This window comes from Anser brachyrhynchus, assembly GCF_964034855.1.
Source record: "Anser brachyrhynchus genome assembly, contig: SCAFFOLD_363, whole genome shotgun sequence".
Classification (NCBI taxonomy): Eukaryota; Metazoa; Chordata; class Aves; order Anseriformes; family Anatidae; genus Anser; species Anser brachyrhynchus.
The window spans coordinates 47,289-74,310 of NW_027663842.1; the positions used below are offsets into that span (position 1 = coordinate 47,289).

The 27,022-nt window shown below is 56.2% G+C and overlaps 2 protein-coding genes across 2 annotated transcripts in view; one reads left to right on the forward strand and one right to left on the reverse strand.

Annotated features, from left to right (window-relative positions):
- Window positions 1-3,114, forward strand: part of LOC308186750 (integrin alpha-X-like) — a gene marked incomplete at its 3' end in the record, with an annotated part of 23,111 nt that extends 19,997 nt beyond the window's left edge. Inside the window, exon 20 of the mRNA XM_080608919.1 lies at window positions 3,082-3,114. Coding sequence (XP_080465045.1) covers window positions 3,082-3,114 — 33 coding nt within the window. The remainder of the gene's footprint in view (window positions 1-3,081) is intronic.
- An 841-nt stretch (window positions 3,115-3,955) lies between these two features.
- LOC308186751 (transforming growth factor beta-1-induced transcript 1 protein-like) lies at window positions 3,956-26,746 on the reverse strand. Its single transcript, XM_080608920.1, has 12 exons — window positions 26,699-26,746; window positions 20,407-20,498; window positions 19,138-19,187; window positions 16,995-17,098; window positions 15,838-15,916; window positions 15,285-15,340; window positions 14,157-14,260; window positions 13,988-14,092; window positions 10,467-10,562; window positions 8,860-8,941; window positions 7,615-7,763; window positions 3,956-5,351 (listed from the first exon to the last, which is right to left on the reverse strand). The coding sequence occupies exons 1-12, from the start codon at window positions 26,709-26,711 to the stop codon at window positions 5,085-5,087; spliced, it is 1,197 nt and encodes a 398-aa protein (XP_080465046.1). The 5' UTR covers window positions 26,712-26,746; the 3' UTR covers window positions 3,956-5,084.
- Between the last annotated feature and the right edge of the window lie 276 nt (window positions 26,747-27,022).

Genomic DNA, 27,022 nt, shown 5'->3' on the forward strand with positions numbered 1-27,022 from the left:
AGGGAGAGAAATGGAGTGAAAATGAAGGAAATGGACAGAAATGGAGAAAAATTGAAAGAAATTGAGTGAAAAAATGGAGTAAATGGGCAAAAATGGGCAGAAATGGACAAAAATGGGCAGAAATGGACAGAAACGGGCAAAAATGGGCAGAAATTAAGTGGAAAATGAAAGAAATGGAGAGAAAGGGAGAGAAACAGTGAAAATGAAGGAAATTGACAGAAATGGAGTGAAAATGAAGGAAATGGGCAGAAATGGAGAAAAATGGAAAGAAATTGAGTGAAAAATGGAGGAAATGGGCAAAAAAGGGCAGAAATGGGCAGAAATGGAGTGGGAAAATGAAGGAAATGGAGAAAATTGGAGAGAAATTGAGTGAAAAAATGAAAGAAATGAAGGAAATGGACAAAAATGGGCAGAAATTGAGTGAAAAATGGAGGAAATGGGCAAAAATGGGCAGAAATGGGCAGAAATGGACAGAAATGGAGTAGGAAAATGAAGGAAATGGAGAAAAGTGGAGAGAAACTGAGTGAAAAAAATGAAAGAAATGAAGGAAATGGACAAAAATGGGCAGAAATTCAGTGAAAAAATGAAAGAAATTGAGAGAAATGGAGAGAAACTGAGTAAAAATGAAGGAAACTGACAGAAATGGACAGAAATGGAGTGAGAAGTGAAGGAAATTGAGAAAAATGGACAGAAACTGAGTGAAAATGAAGGAAAATGATAGAAATGGACAAAGATTTGAGAGAAATGGACAGAAATGGAGTGAAAATGAAGGAAATGGACAGAAATGGGCCAAAAGGAGAGAAATGGACAGAAACTGGAAGAAATTGACAGAAATTGACAGAAATGGACCCAAAAGGGGGAGAAACTGAAAGGAATGGAGTGGAATTGGCAGAAATGGAGTGAAATGGACCCAAAAAAAAGAGGAGATGGACCCAAAAGGGGAGTGAAATTGACTGAAAACGAATGAAATTGGCCTAAAAAGGAGGGGGGTGGGGGGGAGTTGGCAGAAATTGGAGGAAATTGACCCAAATAGGGGGAAATTGCTTAAAAGGGGGGGGGGGGAGAATCAGCACCCCAAAAATATGGGAAATGAGCAAAAAAATGAGGGGCTTGGTGAAATGGAGAGAAAGGGGAGGAAATGGCCCCAAAATGGGTGCAATGGAGAGAAAAGGGAGTGAAATTGAAAGAAATGGAGCGAAACCGAAAGAAAGGGACCAAAATAGACCCCAAAGCACATAGAAATTGAAAGAAATGGGGTGAAACGGCCCCAAAAAGGTGGGGGGGGCGAGGGCAAAAAGGGGGGAAATGGGCAGAAATTGAGGGGAATGGGCTGAAAATGGGGGAAACGGACCCAAAAAGGGGGGAGAATTGGAAGAAATGGAGCGAAATTGATAGAAAATGGGGGGGGGGGGGGGGGGGGATTGGCAGAAATGGGGGGAATTTGACCCCAAAAAAATGTGAAATTCACCCAAAAGCTGGGAAGGGAGGGGGGAGAAATTGGCAGAAATCAAGTGAAAGGGACCCAAAAAGGAGGGAGGAAGTGAAAGTAGTGAAATGGACCCCAAAAAGAGGAAATTGGACCCAAAAGGGGGATGAATTGGCTGAAATTGAGGGAAGTTGACTCCCAAAACCCCAAAAGGGGGGGAATTGTCCCCAAAGTGAGTGAAAAGTGACCCCAAATGGCTGAAATGGGCCTCAAAGTGCGGGGAACAGACCCAAAACCGGGTGAAATGGCCCCAAAAAGGGTGAAAATGACCAAAAATGGAGAAATCAACCCCGAAAATGTGGTGACGTTGGCCCCAAAAGGGTGAGAAAGTGACCTAAAAGGGGAGAAATCGCACCAAAATTGGGAGCAACGGCCCCAAAACTGGGAGAAGTGACCCCAAAACTGGGAGAAATGGCCCAAAACTGGGAGAAATGTCCCCAAAACTGGGAGAAATTGCCCAAAACTGGGAGAAGTGGTCCAAAATCTAGTAGAAGTGGCCCCAAAACTGGGAGAAATTGCCCCAAAATTCAGAGAACTGGCCCCAAAAGAGGGAGAAATGTCCCCAAAGCTGGGAGAAGTGGCCCCGAAAATGGGAGGAATTGCCCCAAAGCTGGGAGAATTGGCCCCCAAACTGGAAGATGTGGCCCCAAAACTGGGAAAAGTGGCCCCCAAACTGGGAGAAGTCGCCCCAAAACTGGGAGAAGTCGCTCCAAAGCTGGGAGAAATTGCCCCAAAACTGGGAGAAATCACCCCAAAACAGGGAGAAGTGGCCCCAAAACTGGGAGAAATGGCCCCAAAACTGGGAAAAGTGGCCCCAAAACTGGGAGAAATTGCCCCAAAACTGGGAGAAATGGCCGCAAAACTGGGAGAAATCGCCCCAAAACTGGGAAAAGTGGCCCCAAACTGGGAGAAATGACCCCAAAACTGGGAGAAGTCGCCCCAAAGCTGGGAGAAATTGCCCCAAAACAGGGAGAAATCACCCCAAAACAGGGAGAAGTGGCCCCAAAACTGGGAGATGTGGCCCCAAAACCGGAAGATGTGGCCCCAAAACTGGGAGAAATTGCCCCAAAGCTGGGAGAAATCGCCCCAAAACAGGGAGAAATCGCCCCAAAACAGGGAGAAGTGGCCCCAAAACTGGAGAAATCGCCCCAAAACAGGGAAAAATCGCCCCAAAACTGGGAGCAGTGGCCCCAAAAGGAAGGGAATCGGCCCCAGACGGCCGAGGCCGCCCCCAAAATTGGGTGAAATTGCCCCAAAACGGCGCCCCACACGCTGAGGTTGTGCTGCCGGTGTTTATTGTCCGTGCGCGGCCGCGTGTGCCCGGTGCCCTGTGCCCTGCCCCATAGATCCCCCCCGCCCCATAGATCCTGCCCCATAGATCCTGCCCATAGATCCCCTCCTGCCCCATAGCTCCCCCCCGGCCCCATAGATACCCCCAGCCCCATAGATCCTGCCCCATAGATCCCCCCCACCCCATAGATTCTCCCCAAACTGCCCCATGGATCCCACAACTGCCCCATAGATCCCTCCCCTGCCCCATAGATCCTGCCCCATAGATCCCCCCTGCCCCATAGATTCCTCCCCCTGCCCCATAGATCCTGCCCCACAGATCTCCCCCTGCCCCATAGATCACCCCCTGCCCCATAGATCCCTCCCCTGCTCCATAGATCGTGCCCCATAGAGCCCCCCTGCCCCATAGATCCTGCCCGATAGATCTCCCCGTGCCCATAGACCCTGCCCCATAGATCCCCCCCGCCCCATAGATCCCGCCCCATAGATCCTGCCCCATAGATCCCCCCCCCCCCCGCCCCACAGCTCCCCACAAAGGCTTTGGCTTCTGCAAGCAAAGAGTGAGCGCGCCCCATGGAGGCCCCCCCCCCCCAGTTCCTCCCAGTTCCTCGCCAAACTGGGAGGAACTGGGACCCCACGGGGGGCTTTTGGGGTGTCCATGGGGCACCTATGGGGCAGCCCCATAGATGTGGGGCGCCCCACTGATGGTAGAACCCCATAAGTGAAGGCAACGGTCAACGGAAGGCACTTTGAAGACCACGTCCATCATGGAGAACATCCAAGGGGACCTCCATGGGGTGGTCTTGGGGTGGTTTTCGGGGTCACGTGGTGGTTTTGGGGTGTCCATGGGGTCTCTATGGGGCAGCCCCATAGATGTGGGTCACCCCATTGGTCCCAGAACCCCATAAGTGAAGGCAACGGTCAACGGAAGGCACTTTGAAGACCACGTCCATCATGGAGAACATCCAAGGGGACCTCCATGGGGTGGCCTTGGGGTGGTTTTGGGGGTCACGTGGTGGTTTTGGGGTGTCCATGGGGCATCTATGGGGCAGCCCCATAGATGTGGGGCGCCCCACTGATGGTAGAACCCATGGGTGATGGCAACGGTCAACGGAAGGCACGTTGAAGACCACGTCCATCGTGGAGAACATCCAAGGGGACCTCCATGGGGTGGTCGTGGGGGTCACGTGGTGGTTTTGGGGTGTCCATGGGGCATCCATGGGGCAGCCCCATAGATGTGGGGCGCCCCACTGATCCCAGAGCCCCATACGTGATGGCAACGGTCAACGGAAGGCACGTTGAAGACCACGTCCATTGTGGAGAACATCCAAGGGGACCACCATGGGGTGGTTTTGGGGGTCACGTGGTGGTTTTGGGGTGTCCATGGGGCATCTGTGGGGCAGCCCCAGAGATGTGGGGCGCCCCACTGATGGTAGAACCCCATGGGTGATGGCGACGGTCAACGGAAGGCACGTTGAAGACCACGTCCATCGTGGAGAACATCCAAGAGAACCTCCATGGGGTGGTCTTGGGGTGGTTTTCAGGGTCACGTGGTGGTTTTGGGGTGTCCATGGGGTCTCTGTGGGGCAGCCCCATACATGTGGGGCGCCCCACTGATCCCAGAGCCCCATACGTGAAGGCAACGGTCAACGGAAGGCCCGTTGAAGACCACGTCCATCGTGGAGAACGTCCAAGGGGACCTCCATGGGGTGGCCTTGGGGTGGTTTGGGGGGTCATATGGAGGTTTTGGGGTGTCCATGGGGCATCTATGGGGCAGCCCCATAGCCGTGGGGCACCCCAATGATCCCAGAACCTGATCTTCTCGGCCTCCAAGCCCCATGAGATGCCTTCAAGACCACGTCCATCACGGAGAACATCCAACAGGGCATCCGTAGGACGTTCTCCTGATGGTTTTGGGGTATCTATGGGATATTTATGGGGCGCCCCACACCGTGGAACACCCCATTGACCCCAGATCTCCACTCTTGAGGTCCCCAAGCCCCATGAGATGCCTTCAAGACCACGTCCATCAAGGAGAACGTCCAACGGGACCCCCATGGGACGTTCTCCTGATGGTTTTGGGGTGTCTATGGGATATTTATGGGGCGCCCCACACCGTGGAACACCCCATTGACCCCAGATCTCCACTCTTGAGGTCCCCAAGCCCCGTGAGATGCCTTCAAGACCACGTCCATCACGGAGAACATCCAACGGGGCATCCGTAGGACGTTCTCCTGATGGTTTCGGGGTATCTACGGGATCTCTATGGGGCGCCCCACGGATTTTTTCGGGGGGGGGGGAACCCCCCTCACCCGAAGAGGCGGTGGAAGCAGGGCTGGCAGTAGGGCTTCCCCTCCTGCTCCTGGAAGGTGCCCTTGGCCAGCGGGCGGAGGCAGAAGGCGCAGACGAAGTGCTCGGGGTGGAAGCGCTGGGCCATGGCGGTGACGCAGCGGCCGGCGATGGGCTCGCCGCAGCCCCGGCACAGGGAGCCCCGGCGGGCGTGGAAGTGGCGCTCGCAGTAGGGCTGCCCGCCGGCCTCGTAGAAGGTGCCGCCAACGAAGGGGGCGAAGCACTCCTGGAGGTGGGGGGAGGGGTAGGGGGGGTTGGGGTTATGGGGACGGGGACGTCGGCGGACGAGGAATGGGGGGGCGGGGAGGGGATGGGGACGTGGAGGTTATGGGGATACTGGGGATATGGGGACGTGGGGGTTATGGGGACGTCGGGGATATGGGGACATGGAGGATATGGGGACGTTGGGGATATGGGGACATGGAAGATATGGGGACGTTAAGGGCGCTGGGGGTTGGGGACATCGAGGATACGGGGACATTGAGGATATGGGGACATTAAGGGCATGGGGACATTAAAGGGTCGGGGACATCGAGGTTATGGGGACATTGGGGATATGGGGACGTTAAGGGCATTGGGGACATTGAGAGGTTGGGGACATTGAGGATATGGGGACGTTAAGGGGTTGGGGACATCGAGGATATGGGGACATTGAGGATTTGGGGACGTCAAGGGCATGGGGACATTAAGGGGTTGGGGACATCGAGGATATGGGGACATGGAGGTTATGGGGACATTGGGGATATGGGGACATTAAGGGCGTTGGGGATGTTAAGGGGTTGGGGACAACGAGGATTTGGGGACACTGAGGATATGGGGACGTGGAGGTTATGGGGACATCGAGGATATGGGGACACTGAGGATATGGGGACATCAAGGGGATGGGGACATCGAGGTTATGGGGATATTGGGGATATAGGGATGTTAAGGGCATTGGGGACATTAAGGGGTTGGGGACATCGAGGATTTGGGGACATTGACATTAAGGATATGGGGACATTAAGGGGTGGGGGACATTGGGGATATGGGGACGTGGAGGTTATGGGGAAGTCAAGGACATGGGGACATCAAGGATACGGGGACATGGAGGATATGGGGACATTAAGGGCATGGGGACATTGGGGATATGGGGACATCGATGGCCAAGGAACGTGGGGACGTGGAGGATTTGGGGACATTAAGGGCATGGGGACATTAAAGGGTTGGGGACATGGAGGATTTGGGGATATTGGGGATATGGGGACGTTAAGGGCGCTGGGGACATTGAGGATATGGGGACATCGATGGCTGAGAAACGTGGGGACGTGGAGGATTTGGGGACATGGAGGATTTGGGGACATTAAGGGCATGGGGACACTGAGGATATGGGGACATTAAGAGTATGGGGACCTTAAAGGGTTGGGGACATTGAGGATATGGGGCCACTGAGGATTTGGGGACATCGAGGATTTGGGGACATTGAGGATATGGGGACATTAAGAGTAGAGGGACATTAAAGGGTTGGGGACATTGAGGGTATGGGGACATTAAGGGCATGGGGACATCGAGGTTATGGGGACATTGGGGATATGGGGACGTTAAGGGCGTTGGGGACGTTAAGAGGTTGGGGACATCGAGAATTTGGGGACATTGACATTAAGGATATGGGGACATTAAGGGGTTGGGGACATTGAGGATATGGGGACATCAAGGGCATGGGGACTCTGAGGATATGGGGACATTAAGAGTACGGGGACCTTAAAGGGTTGGGGACATTGAGGATATGGGGACTTTAAGGGTGTTGGGGACATTGAGGATTTGGGGACATTGAGGATATGGGGACATTAAGGGCATGGGCACATTAAAGGGTTGGGGACATCGAGGATATGGGGACACTGAGGATATGGGGACATCAAGGGGATGGGGACATCGAGGATATGGGGACATCGATGGCCAAGGAACGTGGGGACATGGCGGATTTGGGGACATCGAGGATACGGGGATGTCAAGGATATGGGGACATTTAGGGGGTGGGGACATCAAGGATTTGGGGACGTCAAGGATTTGGGGACATCGAGGATATGGGGACAAGGACACGGGGACACCGAGGACATGGGGACATCGAGGACACGGGGACACCGAGGACACGGGGACATTGAAGATATGGGGACATCGAGGACATGGGGACATCGAAGATATGGGGACATCCAGGTTATGGGGACGGCGAGGACACGGGGACAAGGACGCGGGGACAAGGACGCAGGGACATCAAGGACACGGGGACGCCGGTGGCCAGCGGCCTTTGGGGACGCGGGCTGCGGAGCACCCATGGGGGCGCCGAACGGGGACCCCACCAGGAGAACCTCAACGGCGGGGCCTATGGCCCCACAACCTCCCGGAGGGCGGCCGGGGCGGGGGGGGGGGAGGTGACGGGGGGTGACGGGGGGGTGACGGGGGGGTGACGGGGGGGTGACAGGGGGGTGACGGGGGGTGGCGGGGGGAGGTCTCACCCGGCAGACGAAGCACTCGGGGTGCCAGAGTCCCTGGAGGGCGGCGATGTAGCCCTCCAGGATCGGCCGCCCGCAGCCCTGGCAGCGGCTGGAGAAGAGCTCGGCGAAGTCCCGGCGGCAGTAGGGCTGCCCGTCCTTCTCCAGGAAGCCTGCGGGGGGGGACATCGGGGACGTCACCGGGGGCCTTGGGGTCACTGGGGACGTCAACGGGGGCGTTGGGGGCATCAATGGGGGCATTGGGAGTCACTGGGGGTGTCAATGGGGGCGTTGGGGGCGTCAATGGGGGCGTTGGGGGCGTCCTCTGGGGGCGTTGGGGTCACTGGGGACGTCAACGGGGGCGTTGGGGGCGTCAATGGGGGCGTTGGGGATGTCACTGGGGACGTCGGGGACATCCCCGGGGGCGCTGGGGACATCCCCGGGGGCATTGGGGACGTCAACGGCAGCTTTGGGGGCGTCAATGGGGGCTTTGGGGGCATCAACGGGGGCATTGGGGGCGTCACTGGGGGCATTGGGGACGTCACTGGGGGTATTGGGGACGTCCTCTGGGGGCGTTGGGGACATTGGGGACGTCACCGGGGGCGTTGGGGGCGTCAATGGGGGCACTGGGGACGTCCTTGGGGGCGTTGGGGACATTGGGGACATCACCGGGGGCGTTGGGGTCGTCACTGGGGGTATTGGGGACATCACTGGGGACATTGGGGACGGGGAATGGGGACATGGGTGATGTCACCAAGGACGTCGGTGACGTCATTAGGGACATCGATGACGTCACTGGGGACATCGGGGACATCGGGGGGGGGGGGGGGGAAGCAGAGGCCCCGCCACGGGGACCCGGCGCGACAAGGGGACACCGGGAGGGGGAGGGGGACATGGGGGGGAGGGGGGGGGGGGGTCCCCGGGGGTGCCACCGGGTCCCCGGGGGTGCCACCGGGTCCCGGGGGGTGTCACCGGGTCCCCGGGGTGTCACCGGCTCCCCAGGGTGCCACCGGGTCCCCAGGGTGCCACCGGGTCCTGGGGGGTGTCACCGGGTCCCCAAGGTGCCACCGGGTCCCGGGGGTGCCACCGGGTCCCCAGGGTGTCACCGGGTCCCCGAGGTGTCACCGGGTCCCGGGGGGTGTCACCGGGTCCCTGGGGGGTGTCACCGGGTCCCCGGGGGTGTCACCGGGTCCCGGGGGGTGCCACCGGGTCCCTGGGGGGTGCCACCGGGTCCCAGGGGTGCCACCGGGTCCCCGGGGTGCCACCCACCCTCGTCGCCGAAGGGCTGCCCACAGTGGGTGCAGCAGAAGTGCTCGGGGTGCCAGGTCTTGTCCAGCGCCGTCACCATTTGCTGGGGGGGACATATGGGGGGGGGGGGGGGGCTCGCTGCCGCCCCTATAGACCCCATAGACCCCCCATAGACCCCTATAGACCCCTATAGACCCTATAAACCCCTATGGACCCTATAAGCCCCTATGGACCCTATAAGCCCCTATGGACCCTATAAAACCCTGTGGACCCCTATAGCCCCTGTGGACCCTATAAACTCCTATGGACCCCTATAGCCCCTATATACCCCTATAGACAACCCCCCCATAGACCCTATATACCCCTATAGCCCTATATGCCCCTATACATCCCTATAGACCCCCCCCTGTAGACCCTATAGACCCTATAAAGCCCTATGGACCCCCTATAGCCCCTATGGACCCTATAAAACCCTGTGGACCCCCTATAGCCCCTGTGGACCCTATAATCTCCTATGGACCCCTACAACCCCTATATACCCCTATAGACCCTATAGACACCCCCCATAGACCCTATATACCCCTATAGCCCTATATGCCCCTATATATCCATAAGACCCCCCCTGTAGACCCTATATAACCCTACAGACCCTATAAACCCTATGGACCCCTATAGCCCCTATATACCCCTATAAACCCTATAGACACCCACCCACCCCCCCGTAGACCCTATATACCCTATAGACCCTATAAACCCCTATGGACCCCCCTGTAGACCCTATATAACCCTACAGACCCTACAAACCCCTGTGGACCTCTATAGCCCCTATGGACCCTATAAACGCCTGTGGACCCCTACAGCCCCTATATACCCCTACAGACTCTATAGACAACCCCCCCTCCCCCATAGACCCTATATACCCCTATAGACCCTATATGCCCCTATATACCCCTATAGACCGCCCCCCCCCCCCCAGACCCTATATACCCCTATGGACCCTATAAAGCCCTATGGACCCCTATAGCCCCTATGGACCCTATAAACCCCCTGTGGACCCCTATAGCCCCTATATACCCCATAGACCCTATAGACACCCCCCCCGACCCTATATACCCCTATAGACCCTATATGGCCCTATATACCCTTATAGACCCCCCTGTAGACCCTATATACCCGTATAGACCCCCTGTAGACCCTGTACACCCCTATAGACCCTACATACCCCTATAGACCCCTATAGCCCCTACATACCCCTATAGACCCCCCTGTAGACCCTATACACCCCATAGCCCCTATAGCCCCATACCCCCCCATACCCCCTATAGCCCCCTATAGCCCCCCCATACCCCCTATAGCCCCCATATCCCCTACACACCCCCTTGCCCCCCATACTCCCCACACCCCCTATATCCTCCATACCCCCTACAGCCCCTATAGCCCCCATACCCCCTATAGCCCCCTATAGACCCCATAGCCCCCCCTTGCCCCCCGTACCCCCATAACCCCCATATCCCCTATATCACCCCATGCCCCCCTACACCCCCCATACCCCTATACCCCCCCCTTGTCCCCTATAGCCCCCCCATACCCCACATATCCCCTATAGCCCCTATAGCCCCCATACTCACGTGCAGCACGGGCTGCCCGCAGCGGGCGCAGGTGGGGGCGCCAGGGGGGCCGCAGCGGGAGCACCCCGAGAGCCAGGGGGGGCCCGGGGGGGTCACCTGGGGGGGGGAGACCCCAAAAGTTAATTTTGGGGTCAAAAACCCCAAAAGCGGTGGCGGGGACCCCAAAAGTTTATTTTGGGGTAAAAAAATCCCAAAAGAGGTGGCAGGGACCCCAAAAGTTTATTTTGGGGCAAAAAAAACCAAAAGCGGTGGCGGGGGACCCCAAAAGTTGATTTTGGGGCAAAAAAAAACAAAAGCGGTGGCGGGGACCCCAAAAGTTGATTTTGGGGCAAAACATCCTAAAAGTGGTGGCAGGGACCCCAAAAGTCTATTTTGGGGCAAAACATCCTAAAAGTGGTAGCGGGGACCCCAAAAGTTTATTTTGGGGCAAAAAAATCCAAAAGTGGTGGCGGGGACCCCAAAAGTTTATTTTGGGGCAAAAAAAAAGCCCAAAAGTAAAGGTGGGGACCCCAAAAGTTAATTTTTGGGTAAAACAACCCAAAAGTGGTGGTGGGGACCCCAAAAGTTTATTTTGGGGCAAAAAAGCCCAGAAGTGGTGGTGGGGACCCCAAAAGTTTATTTTGGGGCAAAAAAGCCCAAAAGTGGTGGTGGGGACCCCAAAAGTTTATTTCTGGGGTAAAAAACCCCAAAAGCGGTGGTGGGGACCCCAAAAGTATCGGGGGGGGGGAACCCCCTGAAGATTTTGGGGTGATATTGAGGGATTTTGGGGCGGGTGTCTCCTGGTTTTGGGGTGCACGGATTTGGGGTGATCCCATTTGGGGTGAATCCGGATTTGGGGTGACCCCGTTTTGGGGGAAATCTGGATTTGGGTGACCCCTTTTTAGGGGTGAGCCCATTTTGGGGGGAATCCGGATTTGGGGTGACCTCATATTTGGGCAGTCTGGATTCGGAGTGACTCCCTTTTAGGGTTGACCCATTTCAGTTCCCTCTTAAATTCGGGGTCACCCCATTTTGGGGTGATCCGGATTCGGAGTGACTCCATTTTAGGGTCGACCCCCATTTAGGGGCACTCCTAAATTCAGGGCGACCCCATTTTGGGGCGCTCCGGATTCGGAGTGGCTCCATTTTAGGGTCGACCCCATTTTGGGTCACTCCTAAATTCGGGCTCACCCCATTTTGGGGTGATCTGGATTCAGAGTGACCCATTTTAGGGGTGACCCCATTTTGGGGCGCTCCAGATTCAGAGTGACTTCATTCTAGGGTTGACCCCATTTTGGGGCACTCCTAAATTCAGGCTCACCCCATTTTGGGGTGATCTGCATTCGGAGTGACTCCATTTTAGGGTCGACCCCATTTAGGGGCACTCCTAAATTCGGAGTGAACCCCATTTTAGGGGTGACCCTGTTTTGGGTCACTCCTAAATTCGGGGTCACCCCATTCTGGGGCAATCCGGATTTGGGGTGACTCCTAAATTTGGGGTCACCCCCATTTTGGGGCTTCTCCCAACTGGGGGCGACCCCATTTTTGGATGATCCGATTTGGGGTGACCCGATTTTAGGGGCGACCCCATTTTGGAGGCATTCTTAAATTCGGGGTCTCCCCATTTTGGGGTGATCTGGATTCGGAGTGACTCCATTTTATAGTCAACCCCATTTTGGGTAACTGCTAAATTCAGGGCGACCCCATTTTGGGGCGCTCCGGATTCGGAGTGACTCCATTTTAGGGTGACCCCATTTCAGTTCCCTCTTAAATTCAGGGTCACCCCATTTTGGGGTGATCCGGATTCAGAGTGACCCCATTTTAGGGTCGACCCCATTTTGGGGCACTCCTAAATTCGGGGTCACCGTGTTTTGGGGTGATCTGGATTTGGGGCAACCCGATTTTAGGGGTGACCCCATTTTGGGGTGATCTGGATTCGGAGTGACCCCATTTTAGGGTTGACCCCATTTTGGGTCACTCCTAAATTTCGGGGTGACCCCATTTTGGGGTGATCTGGATTCGGAGTGACTCCATTTTAGGGTAGACCCCATTTTGGGGCACTCCTAAATTCGGAGCGACCCCGTTTTGGGGCACTCCTAAATTCGGAGCGACTCCATTTTAGGGGCAACCACATTTTGGGGCACTCTGGATTTGGGGTGACCCCATTTTGGGGCACTCTTAAATTCGGGGTCACCCCATTTTGAGGCAATCTGGATTCGGAGTGACTCCATTTTAGGGGCTACCCCATTTCGAGGCATTCTGGATTTGGGGTGACTCCATTTTAGGGTCGACCCCATTTAGGGGCACTCCTAAATTCAGGGCAGACCCCATTTTGGGGCGCTCCGGATTCGGAGTGACTCCATTTTAGGGGCGACCCCATTTTGGGTCACTCCTAAATTCAGGCTCACCCCATTTTGGGCAATCTGGATTTGGGGTGACTCCATTTTAGGGTCAACCCCATTTTGGGGCACTCCTAAATTCAGGGCGACCCCATTTTGGGGCGCTCCGGATTCGGAGTGACACCATTTTAGGGGCGACCCCATATTTGGGGCACTCCTAAATTCGGGGTCACCCCATTTTTGGGTGATCTGGATTCGAGTGACCCCATTTTAGGGGTGACCCCATTTTGGGTCACTCCTAAATTTGGGGTCACCCCATTTTGGGGCTTCTCCCAACTGGGGGTGACCCCATTTTGGGGCGCTCTGGATTCGGAGTGACTCCATTTTAGGGTCGACCCCATTTAGGGGCACTCCTAAATTCGGAGCGACCCCATTTTTGGGGCAATCCGGATTTGGGGCGACTCCATTTTAGGGTTGACCCCATTTAGGGACACTCCTAAATTCGGAGCGACCCCATTTTGGGGCTCCGGATTCGGAGTGACTCCATTTTAGGGTCGACCCCATTTAGGGGCACTCCTAAATTCGGGGTCACCCCATTTTGGGGTGATCTGGATTCAGAGTGACCCCATTTTAGGGTCGACCCCATTTAGGGGCACTCCTAAATTCGGGGTCACCCCATTTTGGGGTGATCTGGATTCAGAGTGACCCCATTTTAGGGTCGACCCCATTTCGGGGGCACTCCTAAATTCGGGGTCACCCCATTTGGGGTGATCTGGATTCAGAGTGACCCCATTTTAGGGTCGACCCCATTTTGGGGCACTCCTAAATTCAGGGGCGACCCCATTTTGGGGGCGCTCTGGATTCGGAGTGACTCCATTTTAGGGGTGACCCCATCTTGGGTCACTCCTAAATTCGGGGTGACCCCATTTTGGGGTGATCTGGATTTGGGGCGACCCCATTTTAGGGTTGACCCCATTTTGGGGTGCTCCCGATTCGGAGCGACCCCATTTTGGGGCAATCCGGATTTGGGGTGACCCCATTTTGGGGACCGCCTCCCCCCTTCCACCCCCTTTCCCCCCCCCCCCTTTACCTCCACCCCAACCCCCCCCCAAATAAAACCCCCTAAAACCCCAATCCCCTAAAACCACCCCTAAAAAAAAAAACCCTAAAATGCCCAAAAACCCCAAAACTCCCCAAAATCACCTTTGCCTCCGTGGGGACCCCCTGGCGCTTGAGGTCCTCCTGCAGCAGCACCAGCATGGAGTCGAGGTTCCCCTCGGGGGGGGGCGCCCCCTTTTTTTGGGGGGGCTGCGGGGTCGGAAGAGGGGGGACGGTCCGGAGCGGGGTTTCGGGGCGGGGGCGACCCCAAAACCCCCCGGGCCGACGGGGGGCCGCGGAGGTTGAAGTCGGAGAGCGAGGCCATCAGCTTGTCCAGCTCCTGGGTGGCCGCGGAGGCCGAGGCCGGGGGGGGGAGGCCTGTTTTGGGGTGAAATTAGGGGTTTTAGGGTTTTTAAAGGTTTTCTTTAGGTTTTTTGGGGGTGTTTTGGGGCAGGATATAATTTTTTGGGGGGGGAAGGCCTCGAAATTTGGGGGTTTTGGCCTTTTTTTTTGGAGGACAAAATGGTGGTGGTTGGATTTGAGGCCCGTTTTTTGGAGGCTGAGGGGGTTTTGGGGTGAAATTAGGGGTTTTAGGGTTTTTAACTTTTTTTAGGGTTTTTTAGGGTGTTTTGGGCGGGATATAATTTTTTTGGGGGGGGAGGACCTCGAAATTTTGGGGTTTTGACCTTTTTTTTGGAGGACAAAATGGTGGTGGTTGGATTTGAGGCCGTTTTTTGAGGCTGAGGGGGTTTTGGGGTGAAATAAGAGGTTTTAGGGTTTTTAAAATTTTTTTTTAGTTTTTTTTGGGGTGTTTTGGGGCGGGATATAATTTTGGGGGGGGGAGGACCTCGAAATTTTGGGGTTTGGGCTTTTTTTTGACGACAAAATGGTGGTGGTTGGTTTTGAGGCCTGTTTTTTGGAGGCCGAGGAGGTTTTGGGGTGAAATAAGGGGTTTTAGGGTTTTTTTATTTTTTTAGGGTTTTTTAGGGTCTTTTGGGGGCAGGATACGGTTTCTTTTGTGGGGGAGGACCTCAAAATTTTGGGGTTTCGGCCTTTTTTTTGGACGACAAAATGGTGGTGTTGATTTGAGGCCCATTTATTGGAGGCCGAGGAGGTTTTGGGGTGAAATAAGAGGTTTTAGGGTTTTTAGGGTGTTTTGGGGTGGATATATATTTTTTTTTTTGTGGGGGAGGACCTCAAAATTTTGGGGTTTCGGCCTTTTTTTGGAGGACAAAATGGTGGTGGTTGGTTCTGAGGTCCATTTTTTGGAGGCTGAGGTGGTTTTGGGGTGAATTAGGGGTTTTAGGGTTTTTTTAGTTTTTTTAGGGGTTTTTTTAGGGTGTTTTGGGGCATCGATATAATTTTTTTGTGGGGGAGAACCTCGAAATTTTGGGGTTCCGGCCTTTTTTTATGGGGGCCAAATGGTGGTGGTTGGATTTGAGGCCCGTTTCTTGGAGGCTGAGGGGGTTTTGGGGTGAAATAAGGGGTTTTAGGGTTTTAAAATTTTTTTTAGTTTTTTTTGGGGGTGTTTTGGGGCGGGATATAATTTTTTTGGTGGGGGAGGACCTCAAAATTTTGGAGTTTGGGGCTTTTTTTTTGGAGGACAAAATGGTGGTGGTTGGTTCTGAGGCCCATTTTTTGGAGGCCGAGGGGGTTTTGGGGTGAAATTAGGGGTTTTAGTTTTTTTTTATTTTTTAAGGGGTTTTTAGGGTGTTTTGGGGTTCTAAGGGTGTTTTGGGGCGGGGTATCATTTGGGGGGGGGGGAACCTAAAAATTTTGGGGTTTGGGTTTTTTTGGGGGGGCCAAAATGGTGGTGGTTGGATTTGAGGCCCCAGATTGTGGAGGCTGAGGGGGTTTTGGGGCGAAAACAGCCAAAACGGGTGCTTTTTTGGGGCGAAACCCCCAAAATTTGGGGTTTATGGGATCGGGGGAGGCCCAAATTTGGGGGCGCTCACCGAGGGGGGGGGTCCCCGTCTTCGGCCTCATCCGCGGCCTCCGTCCTCGCCGAGGGGGGCACCTGGGCCAGGAGCTCGTCTGGGGGGGCAGGAGAGGATTTTGGGGTGAAAAAGAGGGATTTTGGGTGAAGAAGGAGGATTCGGGGTGAAAAGAGGGGGTTTAGGGTGAAAAAGAGGGGTTTGGGGGTGAAAAAAATGGGTTTTGGGGTGAAAAATTGGGGTTTGGGGGTCAATGTAGGGTTTTGGGGTGAGGAAAGGGGGTTTTGGGGTCAATGTAGGTTTTGGGTGAGAAAAGGGGGTTTGGGGTCAGTGTAGGGTTTTGGGGTGAGAAAAGGGGATTTGGGGTCAGTGTAGGGTTTTGGGGTGAGGAAACGCGTTTTGGGGTCAATAAGGGAGGGTTTGGGGGTGAAAAGGAGGGTTTGGGGTGAAATAAGAGGGTTTGGGGTCAAGGAGGGAGTTTTGGGGCGAAATAAGAGGGACTGAGGTCAAGAAGAGAGTTTTGGGGTGAATAAGGGGGGTTTTGGGGTCAATAAGGGGGGGATTTGGGGTCGATAATGGGATTTGGGGCTGAATACAGCGGGTTTGGGGCAAAAATGGGGTTTTGGGTGAAAGATGGGGATTTAGGGTGAAAAAGGGGGTTTTTTGGGGTCAGTAACAGGGTTTTGGGGTGAATAAGGGAGATTTGGGGTGCGTAAAGATTTGGGAGAGGGGTTCCCAGGGTGATTTTTTTTGGGGTGAATTAATGGGATTTGGGGTTTTTAGGGGGCCGTGGGCAGATTTGGGGGGATTTGGGGGGATTTGGGTGGAATTTGGGGGGATTTGGGGGGATTTGGGGTCCGCCGGGGCGATTTTTGGGGCGATTTATTGAGATTTGGGGGTGGGATTTGGGGTAATTTGTTGGGATTTGGGGTCAGTTTGTTGGGATTTGGGGTCAGTTTGTTGGGATTTGGGGTCAATTTGTTGGGATTTGGGGTCAATGTCTTGGGATTTGGGTCAATTTCTTGGGATTTGGGCTCACCGGGACATTTTGGGGGTCAGTTCGCTGGGATTTGGGTGATTTCGGGGGTTTTGGGGTCCGGGGGGGTTTTTGGGCGGCCGAAGCCGTTGATGGGGTCGCCGGGGTGGGTTTTTGGGCGGATTCCGGGGATTTTGGGTACCTGCGATGCAGCTGTGGGTGGCGCTCAGGTCCCGCAGCAGCCGGTCCAGCTCCCCCAGGCCGGGGGACGGGGGCGGGCAGGGGGCGAGGGGCTTCTGCACGGCGCTGGGGGCGACCCCATAGCCCATAGCCCCACAGCCCCATAACCCATAGCCCCATAACCCCATGTCCCACGTCCCCATAACCCCATAAGCCCAAAACCCTATAAGACCATAACCCCATAACCCCATAGCCCCATAGCCCCATAACCCCCCAAACCCCATAACCCCATAACCCCATGTCCCCATAATCCCATAATGCCCCAAACCTATAAACCCACGTCCCCATGTCCCCAAAACCCATAGCCCCATGTCCCCATAACTCCATAACCCCCACACCCTATAACCCCATAACCCCATGTCCCCATAACCCCCTGTCCCCATGTCCCCATAACCCCATAACCTAAAAAAAACCCATAACCCCATAACCCCCCAAACCCCATAACCCATAGCCCCATGTCCCCATAACCCAAAACCCCTGACCCCATGTCCCCATAACCACATAATGCCCAAACCCTATAACCCCATAACCCCATGTCCCCCTAACCCCATAACCCCATAGCCCCAGTCCCCATAACCCCAAAACCCATAACCCCCTGTCCCCAGTAACCGCATAACCTCCCAAACCCTATAACCCTATAACCCCATGTCCCCCTAATCCCCAAACCCCATAACCCCCTGTTCCCATGTCCCCAAACCCAAAACCCCGTAACCCCATGTCCCCATAACCCCATAATGTCCAAAACCCTATAACTCCATAACCCCATAACCCCAAAACCCCATAACCTCCTGTCCCCATATCCCCATAATCCCACAACCCCATGTCCCCATAACCCCATAGCCCCATAAACCCCCAAACCCTATAACCCCATAGCCCCATGTCCCTATATCCTCATAACCCCATAAATCCCAAAACCCTATAACCCATCACCCCCAAAACCCATAATCCCATAACCCCATGTCTCCATGTCACCCTTTAACCCCATAACCCCATCTCCCCATAACCCCCCAAACCCTATAACTCCAAAAGCCCCAAAATCCTATAACCCCATATCCCCCTGACCCCATATCCCCCCGACCCCATAACCCCTGACCCCATATCCCCCCGACCCCATAACCCCTGACCCCATATCCCCCTGACCCCATAACCCCCCGACCCCATAAACCCCTGACCCCATAACCCCCCGACCCCATATCCCCCCGACCCCATAACCCGACCCCATAACCCGACCCCATAACCCCCCGACCCCATAACCCCCGACCCCATAACCCCCCGACCCCATAACCCCCCGACCCCATATCTCCCCGACCCCATAACCCCCGACCCCATAACCCCCGACCCCATATCCCCCTGACCCCATATCCCCCCGACCCCATAACCCGACTCCATAACCCCCCGACCCCATAACCCCCGACCCCATATCCCCCCGACCCCATAACCCCCCGACCCCATATCCCCCCGACCCCATAACCCGACCCCATAACCCGACCCCATAACCCCCCGACCCCATAACCCCCGACCCCATAACCCCCCGACCCCATAACCCCCCGACCCCATATCTCCCCGACCCCATAACCCCCGACCCCATAACCCCCGACCCCATATCCCCCTGACCCCATATCCCCCCGACCCCATAACCCGACCCCATAACCCCCCGACCCCATAACCCCCGACCCCATATCCCCCCGACCCCATAACCCCCCGACCCCATATCCCCCCGACCCCATAACCCGACCCCATAACCCGACCCCATAACCCGACCCCATAACCCCCCGACCCCATAACCCCCGACCCCATAACCCCCCGACCCCATAACCCCCCGACCCCATATCTCCCCGACCCCATAACCCGACCCCATAACCCCCGACCCCATATCCCCCTGACCCCATATCCCCCCGACCCCATAACCCGACCCCATAACCCCCGACCCCATATCCCCCTGACCCCATATCCCCCCGACCCCATAACCCGACCCCATAACCCCCCGACCCCATAACCCCCCGACCCCATATCCCCCTGACCCCATATCCCCCCGACCCCATAACCCCCCGACCCCATAACCCCCCGACCCCATAACCCCGTGACCCCATAACCCGACCCCATACCTGTACGCTTGGTCCCTCTCCGACCCCACAGACGGGGGCGAGCTCGGGGGCTGCGGGGGGGGCGGCACACAAAGGGTTAACGGCGCCCCCCTCCCCCCCCCCCCGGCCCCAAAAACATCCCAAATGACCCCAAAAATCCCCTAAATACAAAATGACCCCAAATACCCCAAATGTCCCTAAATGTCCCCAAAATCCCCTAAATCCTAAACGACCCCAAATACCCCAAATGACCCCAAATGACCCCAAATGACCCCAAAATCCCTAAATCCGAAATGACCCCAAATACCCCAAAGGACCCCAAAATCCCCTAAATCCTAAACGACCCCAAATACCCCAAAAACCCCAAATACCCCAAACGACCCCAAATACCCCAAAAACCCCAAATGCCCGCAAATGTCCCCAACGCCTCCCCCGGCCCCAAAGCCCCCCGACCCCCCTTGACCCCAAAAGACCCCAAAAGGCCCCAAATGACCCCAAAATCCCCTAAATCCTAAATGACCCCAAATACCCCAAATGACCCCAAAATCCCCTAAATCCTAAATGACCCTAAATACCCCAAACGACCCCAAAGACCCCAAAAACCCCAAATGCCCCCAAATGTCCCCAACGCCCCCCCCGGCCCCAAAGCCCCAATACCCCCCTTGACCCCAAAAGACCCCAAAAGACCCCAAAAGACCCCAAAAGACCCCAAAATCCCCTAAATCCTAAACGACCCCAAATACCCCAAACGACCCCAAAGACCCCAAAAACCCCAAATGCCCCCAAATGTCCCCGACGCCCCCCCCGGCCCCAAAGCCCCCCGACCCCCCTTGACCCCAAAAGACCCCAAAAGGCCCCAAATGACCCCAAAATCCCCTAAATCCTAAATGACCCCAAATACCCCAAATGACCCCAAAATCCCCTAAATCCTAAATGACCCTAAATACCCCAAACGACCCCAAAGACCCCAAAAACCCCAAATGCCCCCAAATGTCCCCAACGCCCCCCCCGGCCCCAAAGCCCCAATACCCCCCTTGACCCCAAAAGACCCCAAAAGACCCCAAAAGACCCCAAAAGACCCCAAAATCCCCTAAATCCTAAACGACCCCAAATACCCCAAACGACCCCAAAGACCCCAAAAACCCCAAATGCCCCCAAATGTCCCCGACGCCCCCCCCGGCCCCAAAGCCCCCCGACCCCCCCCTTGACCCCAAAAGACCCCAAAAGCCCCCAAAAGGCCCCAAATGACCCCAAAATCCCCTAAATCCCATAAACGACCCCAAATCTCACCGGGCCGTATGGGGTCGGGGGGGGGTCGGCGGGGGGGCGGGGCCGCCGGGCGAGGTGAGAGGTCGTGACCTCGAGGTCAGCCAATAGGGCGTCTGCGGGGGCGGGGTTATGGGGTCACGGGGTTATGGGGTCAGGGGGTTATAGGGTCAGGGTTATGGGGTCAGGGGTTATGGGGTTATGGGGTTATAGGGTCAGGGGTTATGGGGTGAAGGGGTTATAGGGTCAGGGTTATGGGGTCGGGGGTTATGGGGTCGGGGGTTATGGGGTTGGGGGTATAGGGTCGGGGTTATGGGGTCGGGGTTATAGGGTCAGGGGTTATGGGGTCGGGGTTATAGGGTCAGGGGTTATGGGGTCAGGGGGTTATGGGGTTATGGGGTTGTGGGTTCAGGGGGTTATAGGGTTATAGGGGTATGGGGTCATAGGGTCAGGGGTTATGGGGTGAAGGGGTTATAGGGTCAGGGTTTATGGGGTTATGGGGTTGTGGGGTCAGGGGGTTATGGGGTCAGGGGTATTCGGGTCAGGGGGTTATGGGGTCACAGGGTTATAGGGTCAGGGGTTATGGGGTTATGGGGTTATAGGGTCAGGGGGTTATGGGGTCAGGGGGTTATGGGGTCACGGGGTTATGGGGTCAGGGTTATGGGGTCAGGGGGTTATTAGGGTCAGGGTTATTGGGGTCAGGGGTTTATAGGGTTATGGGGTTATAGGGTCAGGGGTTATGGGGCCAGGGGTTATGGGGTCAGGGGTTATGGGGTCGGGGTTATGGGGTCGGGGTTATGGGGTCACGGGGTTATGGGGTCGGGGTTATAGGGTCAGGGGTTATTGGGTTATGGGGTCAGGGGTTTATAGGGTCAGGGGTTATGGGGTGAGGGGGTTATAGGGTCAGGGTTATGGGGTCGGGGGTTATGGGGTTATAGGGTCAGGGGTATTCGGGTCAGGGGGTTATGGGGTCACGGGGTTATAGGGTCAGGGTTATGAGGTCGGGGGTTATGGGGTTATAGGGTTATGAGGTTTTAGGGTCAGGGGTTATGGGGTGAAGGGGTTATAGGGTCAGGGGTTATGGGGTCAGGGGGTTATAGGGTCAGGGTTATGGGGTCAGGGGTTATGGGGTTATGGGGTCAGGGGTTACGGGGTGAGGGGGTTATAGGGTCAGGGTTATGGGGCCAGGGGTTATGGGGTCAGGGGGTTATAGGGTTATGGGGTTATAGGGTCAGGGTTACGGGGTCAGGGGTTATGGGGTCAGGGGTTATGGGGTCGGGGTTATAGGGTCAGCGGGTTATGGGGTCAGGGGGTTATGGGGTTATAGGGTCAGGGGTATTCGGGTCAGGGGGTTATGGGGTCACGGGGTTATAGGGTCAGGGGTTATGGGGTTATGGGGTTTTAGGGTCAGGGGTTATGGGGTGAAGGGGTTATGGGGTCACGGGGTTATGGGGTCAGGGTTATGGGGTCAGGGGTTATGGGGTCAGGGGGTTATGGGGTTATAGGGTCAGGGGTATTCGGGTCAGGGGGCTATGGGGTCAGGGGGTTATAGGGTTATGGGGTTATAGGGTCAGGGTTACGGGGTCAGGGGTTATGGGGTCAGGGGTTATGGGGTCGGGGTTATAGGGTCAGCGGGTTATGGGGTCAGGGGGTTATGGGGTTATAGGGTCAGGGGTATTCGGGTCAGGGGGTTATGGGGTCACGGGGTTATAGGGTCAGGGGTTATGGGGTTATGGGGTTTTAGGGTCAGGGGTTATGGGGTGAAGGGGTTATGGGGTCACGGGGTTATGGGGTCAGGGTTATGGGGTCAGGGGTTATGGGGTCAGGGGGTTATGGGGTTATAGGGTCAGGGGTATTCGGGTCAGGGGGCTATGGGGTCAGGGGGTTATAGGGTCAGGGGTTATGGGGTGAAGGGGTTATAGGGTCAGGGGGTTATGGGGTCAGGGGTTATGGGGTCACGGGGTTATAGGGTCAGGGGTTATGGGGTTATGGGGTTTTAGGGTCAGGGGTTATGGGGTGAAGGGGTTATGGGGTCACGGGGTTACGGGGTCAGGGTTATGGGGTCAGGGGTTATGGGGTCAGGGGGTTATGGGGTTATAGGGTCAGGGGTATTCGGGTCAGGGGGTTATGGGGTCACGGGGTTATAGGGTCAGGGGTTATGGGGTGAAGGGGTTATAGGGTCAGGGGGTTATGGGGTCAGGGGTTATGGCGTCAGGGGGTTATAGGGTCAGGGGCTATGGGGTCAGGGGGTTATAGGGTCAGGGTTATGGGGTCGGGGTTATAGGGTCAGGGGTTATGGGGTCACGGGGTTATGGGGTTATGGGGTTATGGGGTTATAGGGTCAGGGTTATGGGGTCAGGGTTTATGGGGTCAGGGGGTTATAGGGTCAGGGGTTATGGGGTTATGGGGTTGTGGGGTCAGGGGTTATGGGCTTATGGGGCTAGGGGGTTATAGGGTCAGGGTTATGGGGTCAGGGGTTATGGGGTCGGGGGGATATGGGGTCAGGGTTATGGGGTCAGGGGGTTATGGGGTCAGGGGTTATGGGGTTATAGGGTCAGGGGGTTATGGAGTTATGGGGTCACGGGTTATGGGGTCAGGGGGTTATGGGGTCAGGGTTATGGGGTTGTGGGGTCACGGGGTTATAGTGTCAGGGGGTTATAGGGTCAGGGGTTATGGGGTTATGGGGTTATGGGGTTATGGGGTTATGGGGTTATGGGGTTATGGGGTCAGGGTTATGGGGTCAGGGGCTATGGGGTCGGGGGGTTATGGGGTCGGGGGGATATGGGGTCAGGGTTATAGGGTCAGGGTTATGGGGTCAGGGGTTATGGGGCTGTGGGGTTATGGGGTCAGGGTTATGGGGTCAGGGTTATGGGGTCAGCGGGTTATGGGGTCACGGGGTTATAGGGTCAGGGGTTATGGGGTCAAGGGTTTTTGGGGTCAGGGGTTACGGGGTTATGGGGTCAGGGGTTGTGGGGTTATGGGGTCAGGGTTACGGAGTCAGGGGGTTATGGGGTCAGGGGGTTATGGGGTTATGGGGTTATAGGGTCAGGGGTATTGGGGTCAGGGGGTTATGGGGTTATGGGGTTATAGGGTCAGGGGTATTGGGGTCAGGGGGTTATGGGGTTATGGGGTCAGGGGTTATAGGGTCAGGGGTTTTGGGGTCAAGGGTCAAGGGGTTATGAGGTCACGGGGTTATGGGGTCACAGGGTTATAGGGTCAGGGGTTATGGGGTTTGGGGTTATGGGGTCAGGGTTATGGGGCCAGGGGTTATGGGGTCAGGGGTTTATGGGGTTATGGGGGTCACAGGGTTATGGGGTTATGGGGTTTGGGGGTTATGGGGTTATGGGATCAGAGGGTTTGGGGTTAGGGTTTATAGGGTCAGGTTTATGGGGGTATGGGGTCAGGGGTTATGGGGTCAGGGGGTTATGGGGTTGTGGGGTCACAGGGTTATGGCGTCACAGGCTTATGTGGTTATGGGGCTCTGGGGTCAGGGTTATGGGGTCAGGGGGTTATAGGGTCAGGGTTATGGGGTTATGGGGTTTGGGGTTATGGGGTCATAGGGTCAGGGGTTATGGGGTCAGGGGATTGTGGGGTTATGGGGTTGGGGGTTATAGGGTCAGGGGGTTATGGGGTCATGGGTTATGAGGTTATGAGGTCGGGGGTTATAGGATCAGGGTTAGGGGGTCAAGGGGTCAGGGGTTATGGGGTCAGTGGTTATTGGGTCAAGGTTATGGGGTTATAGGGTCAGGGGTTATGGGGTCACGGGATTATGGGGTTGGGGTTTATAGGGTCAGGGGTTATGGGGTCAGGGGTTATGGGGTCACAGGGTTATAGGATCAGGGTTATGGGGTCAAGGGTTTATAGGGTTATGGGGTTATCGGGTCAGGGGGTTATGGGGTCAGGGGTTATGGGGTTATGGGGTCACAGGGTTATGGGATGTGGTGTATATAGGGTCAGGGCTATAGGGTTGGGGCTATAGGGATGGGGCTATAGGGCCGGGATATAGGGCTGGCTATAGGATGGCTATAGGGTCGGTTATAGGGACGGACAGATGGATGGGGCTATAGGGTCAGAGCTATAGGGTCAGGGTTATAGGGTCAGGGCTATAGGGTCAGGGTTATAAGGTCGGGTATAGGGCTGGGGTTATAGGGTCAGATATAGGGATGGGTATAGGGTCAGGGCTATAGGGACGGAGCTATAGGGTCGGGGCTATAGGGACAGATATAGAGTCAGGGCTATAGCATCATGGCTATAGGGTCAGGGTTATAGGGTCAGGGCTATAGGGTCAGGGCTATAGGGTCGGGGCTATAGGGGTGGATATAGGGACGGCTATAGGGTAGGGTATAGGGATGGGATACAGGGACGGGGCTATGGGGCTGGCTATAGGGTGGGCTATAGGGCCAGGTATAGGGATAGGTATAGGGTCGGGGCTATAGGGCCAGCTATAGGGCCAGCTATAGGGCCGGGTATAGGGACAGCTATAGGGATGGGATATAGGGTCAGGGCTATAGGTCCGGCTATAGGGTTGGCTATAGGGCCGGCTATAGGGGCAGCTATATGGCCGGCTATAGGGACGGGTATAGGGATGGGTATGGGGATTGGATATAGGGTCGGGGCTATAGGGCCAGCTATAGGGCAGCTATAGGGCTGCTATAAGGGCACCTATAGGGTCGGGGCTATAGGGCTGGGTATACGGCAGCTATAGGGATGGGTATAGGGTTGGGGCTATAGGGTCAGCTATAGGGCTGGCTATAGGGGCAGCTATAGGGTCTCTATAGGGTCGCTATAGGGGCAGCTATAGGGCCGGGAATAGGGATGGGTATGGGGTCGGGGTTATAGGGGCAGTTATAGGGTCGGCTATAGGGATGGGTATGGGGATGGGTATGGGGACTGGTTATAGGGTCGGGGCTATAGGGCTGGGTATAGGGACAGCTATAGGGACGGGTATAGGGACGGGTAAAGAGACGGGATACTGAGTCAGGGCTAGAGAGTCACCTATAGGGTCAGCTATAGGGCCGGCTACTGGGTTGCCTATAGGGTCGGGGCTATGGGGTCAGCTATAGGGACAGCTGTAGGGCCGGGTATAGGGACAGGGCTATAGGGACGGGATATAGGGTCGGGGCTATAGGGTCAGCTATAGGGTCTGCTATAGGGACAGGGCTATAGGGACGGGATATAGGGTCGGGGCTATAGGGTCAGCTATAGGGCCCGCTATGGGGACAGGGCTATAGGGATGGGATATAGGGCTGGGACTATAGGGTCAGGGTTATAGGGTTGGCTATAGGGTCCGCTATAGGGCCGGCTATAGGGATGGGTATGGGGATTGGCTATAGGGTCGGGGCTATAGGGCCGGCTATAGGGGCGGCTATAGGAACGGATATAGGGGCAGCTATAGGGCTGGGGCTATAGGAACAGGGCTATAGGGCCGGGTATAGGGACAGCTATAGGGACGGGTATAGGGATGGGCTATAGGGTTGGGGCTATAGGGTTGGCTATAGGGCCGGCTGTAGAGTCGGCTATAGGGTTGGCTATAGGGGCAGCTATAGGGGCAGCTGTAGGGCTGGGGCTATAGGAACAGGGCTATAGGGCCGGGTATAGGGACAGCTATAGGGATGGGTATAGGGCTGGGCTATAGGGTCGGGGCTATAGGGTCGTTATAGGGTCGGCTATAGGGCCGGCTATAGGGTCTCTATAGGGTCGCTGTAGGGTCACTATGGGGTCCCTATGGGGTCTCTGTGGGGTCCCTATGGGGTCTCTATGGGGTCTCTATAGGGTTGCTATAGGGTCTGCTATAGGGTTGGCTATAGGGATGGGTATAGGGATGGGTATAGGTTCGGGGCTATAGGGTCGGCTATAGGGTCAGCTATAGGGTTGTTTATAGGGGCAGCTATAGGGGCAGCTATAGGGCCGGGGCTATAGGAACAGGGCTATAGGGCTGGGTATAGGGACAGCTATAGGGACGGGTATAGGGATGGGTATAGGGCTGGGCTATAGGGTCGGGGCTATAGGGTCGGCTATAGGGCCGGCTGTAGGGGCAGCTATAGGGGCAGCTATAGGGGCAGCTATAGGGCTGGGCTATGGGGTCAGGGCTATAGGGTCGTTATAGGGTCGGCTATAGGGCCGGCTATAGGGTCTCCATAGGGTCACTATGGGGTCGCTATGGGGTCCCTACGGGGTCCCTATAGGTTCTCTACGGGGTCCCTACGGGGTCGCTATGGGGTCCCTATGGGGTCCCTATAGGGTCGCTATGGGGTCTCTACGGGGTCCCTATAGGGTCCCTATAGGTCGCTATAGGCCCCGCCGGCCCGGCCCTTACCCAGCTCCTCCATCGTGGCTCCGGGTGGGGCCCCCCCGGCCCCTCCCCCCCCGGCCCCTCCCCCCCCCCGCGGCCCCGCGATGCCCAAATATGGAAGTGGCGGCCCGGGGGGGAGGGGCCTGGGGGGGGGGGAGGGGGGGGGACCCCGGGATGTGTGGGGCTGGGATCTGTGGGGCAGGGTCCTATGGGGCTGGGACCCCTGGAATATGTGGGGCTGGGATCTATGGGGCTGGGATCTGTGGGGCTGGGACCCCCAGAACGTGTGGGGCTGGGATCTATGGGGCAGGGGCCCCGAGGATGTGTGGGGCTGGGATCTATGGGGCA

Excerpts from the sequence above, each read along its gene's own strand:
- LOC308186751 (XM_080608920.1), bottom strand. Across the intron at positions 15,917-16,994 it reads CACCCACAGCTGCATCGCAG|ACGAGCTCCTGGCCCAGGTG; the intron begins GTACCCAAAATC and ends CTGCCCCCCCAG. Across the intron at positions 5,352-7,614 it reads CCGAGTGCTTCGTCTGCCGG|GAGTGCTTCGCCCCCTTCGT; the intron begins GTGAGACCTCCC and ends CCCCACCTCCAG.